The sequence below is a fragment of the Arachis ipaensis genome, chromosome B01 (genome assembly GCF_000816755.2).
Source record: "Arachis ipaensis cultivar K30076 chromosome B01, Araip1.1, whole genome shotgun sequence".
Lineage (NCBI taxonomy): Eukaryota > Viridiplantae > Streptophyta > Magnoliopsida > Fabales > Fabaceae > Arachis > Arachis ipaensis.
This window is the reverse complement of record NC_029785.2, coordinates 13,174,266-13,176,073: the sequence shown is the minus strand read 5'-3', so window position 1 is coordinate 13,176,073 and position 1,808 is coordinate 13,174,266. Positions and strand designations below refer to the sequence as shown.

Below are 1,808 nucleotides of genomic sequence, written 5' to 3'. Positions count from 1 at the left end.
GCCACAGCATCTTCGTCGTCGCTTGCGACTTCGTCGACGGGGAGGTCGATTTTATCTGAGTTGCGTGTGAGAGACATGGCAGTGGAAATTGGAAGAGTGTGAACTGTTAGGAATAAATAATTTTATTAGTATACAATGCGTACAATGGGCTGATTTTTTTGGCCCAATAAAAAGAAGTAACTATCTGCCGCTATCGTACAGGTTCGAACATTCGAACATCTAAAGTAAAATACTATTAATTTATCAAACACAATACACTCATATTATCCAGAATAACCATCCAAATACCAGGGATAATAAACATATGATATCCTACTGAATCGCTTTAAATAAACATCTGATACTTTAATTTTAATTTGAAATTAACTCCCATTGTATACATTATACGGAACATATAATGGCTCCCTATACTTCTTCATTTTATTAACTGAGATCATCCATATTAAATTACCAAAAATATCTATGCGTAAGCGTACCTTTACTCATAAAAGTCAAATGGATGGAAAGATTTGGATGTTATACTTCTTTCGATCTTCCTCAACCAAAGTCTTTTGTATTCCTAGGCGGCTGAATTGCAACTCTTTTGATGGAAAAAGAACAACAAAGACGACTTTGGTATGTTGGAAATGAAACATGAAGGCCTATTTATATTTGAGCATGGCACCTATTAAACCCTAAAGCCCAAATAAAATAATATCTAAAGTCCAAAAGTTAATATATCTAAAATCCAAAAGATAATTATCTAAGGACAAAAGATAATATATGATTTTATTCTCATTTAATTCCAAATCAAAAGTAATGATGACTTATTCAATTTAGCATTTATAGTAATAAATGAGATAACCATTATATAAGTCATTTAATTTGAAATATCATAATTTATGATTATAAATTTATAATTAATATATGTATTACCCACAAACAAATTAGGAAATTAACATAATTTCCTAACATGAACTACTCAACTCCGAAATGGAGACTGACTCCCTCGAGAATTTTGGACAAAAAATTAGGAGAATGGATCCTCTCAATTTTATTTTAACAATTGAGGGAGGAAAGTGTGATCTTTCATTATTAGTTTTATAAGTGGGACAATAATAAATATGAGAGAGAGTAATGAAGGATTAAAGATCACACTTTACACCTTCAATTTTTTTTAACAATTAAGAAGATCAATTCCCAAAAATTAGGCGGTTGGCTAAACTCGTGCCTAGAGAGAAACTCAGCAGATTAGGCCGGGCCTTGATTTAACGGGCTAGGTGTATAACAAAGTTTATTAGATCCATAATCCAATTAGTTCCTATTCCTTATTCCCACTTTTTAATTTAGATATGAAAGCGATGATATTTTAGGAGGTTCAGGGTGCTTAACGCAGCTGTGGTGTCAGATTAAAAAAATTAAACGGTCCGAGTTCAGAGAAAATAATCGGATGGTCTGATTTAAGGTACACAAATCGAATCGTTTGATTTGTGTTCTCCCAATCACATGTCCACATGCATTGATCCCTGATACGGTGATCTCTTTATACGAACATGACCCCTTTCCTGAAGTCCTACTCTCTCTCTTTGAAGTCTCTTTCTTTAGCCTCAGTCACTATTTTCTTTTTTTTTCTTCACTATAACTCTTCTTCAAACCTTCAAAAAAATTACAATGTCAAAAAAGCAAAAATATAAAGATATTGATCGTTCTGAATTTTATATTATTAATTATTTTTACCATTTTGATTATGTAAGTTTGTTTTTTAAATTTTTTTATGTAACAAATATTATAAATAATGTTAAAAATTAATATTTTTAACGATAATTATA

The 1,808-nt window shown here is 31.0% G+C and overlaps 1 protein-coding gene across 1 annotated transcript in view; it reads right to left on the bottom strand.

Annotated features, from left to right (window-relative positions):
* Positions 1-1,076, bottom strand: part of LOC107625420 (protein MICRORCHIDIA 2) — a gene marked incomplete in the record, with an annotated part of 14,101 nt that extends 13,025 nt beyond the window's left edge. The window contains 2 exon segments of the mRNA XM_016328049.2: positions 1-103; positions 958-1,076. Of these exon segments, the coding sequence (XP_016183535.2) occupies positions 1-77 (77 nt within the window).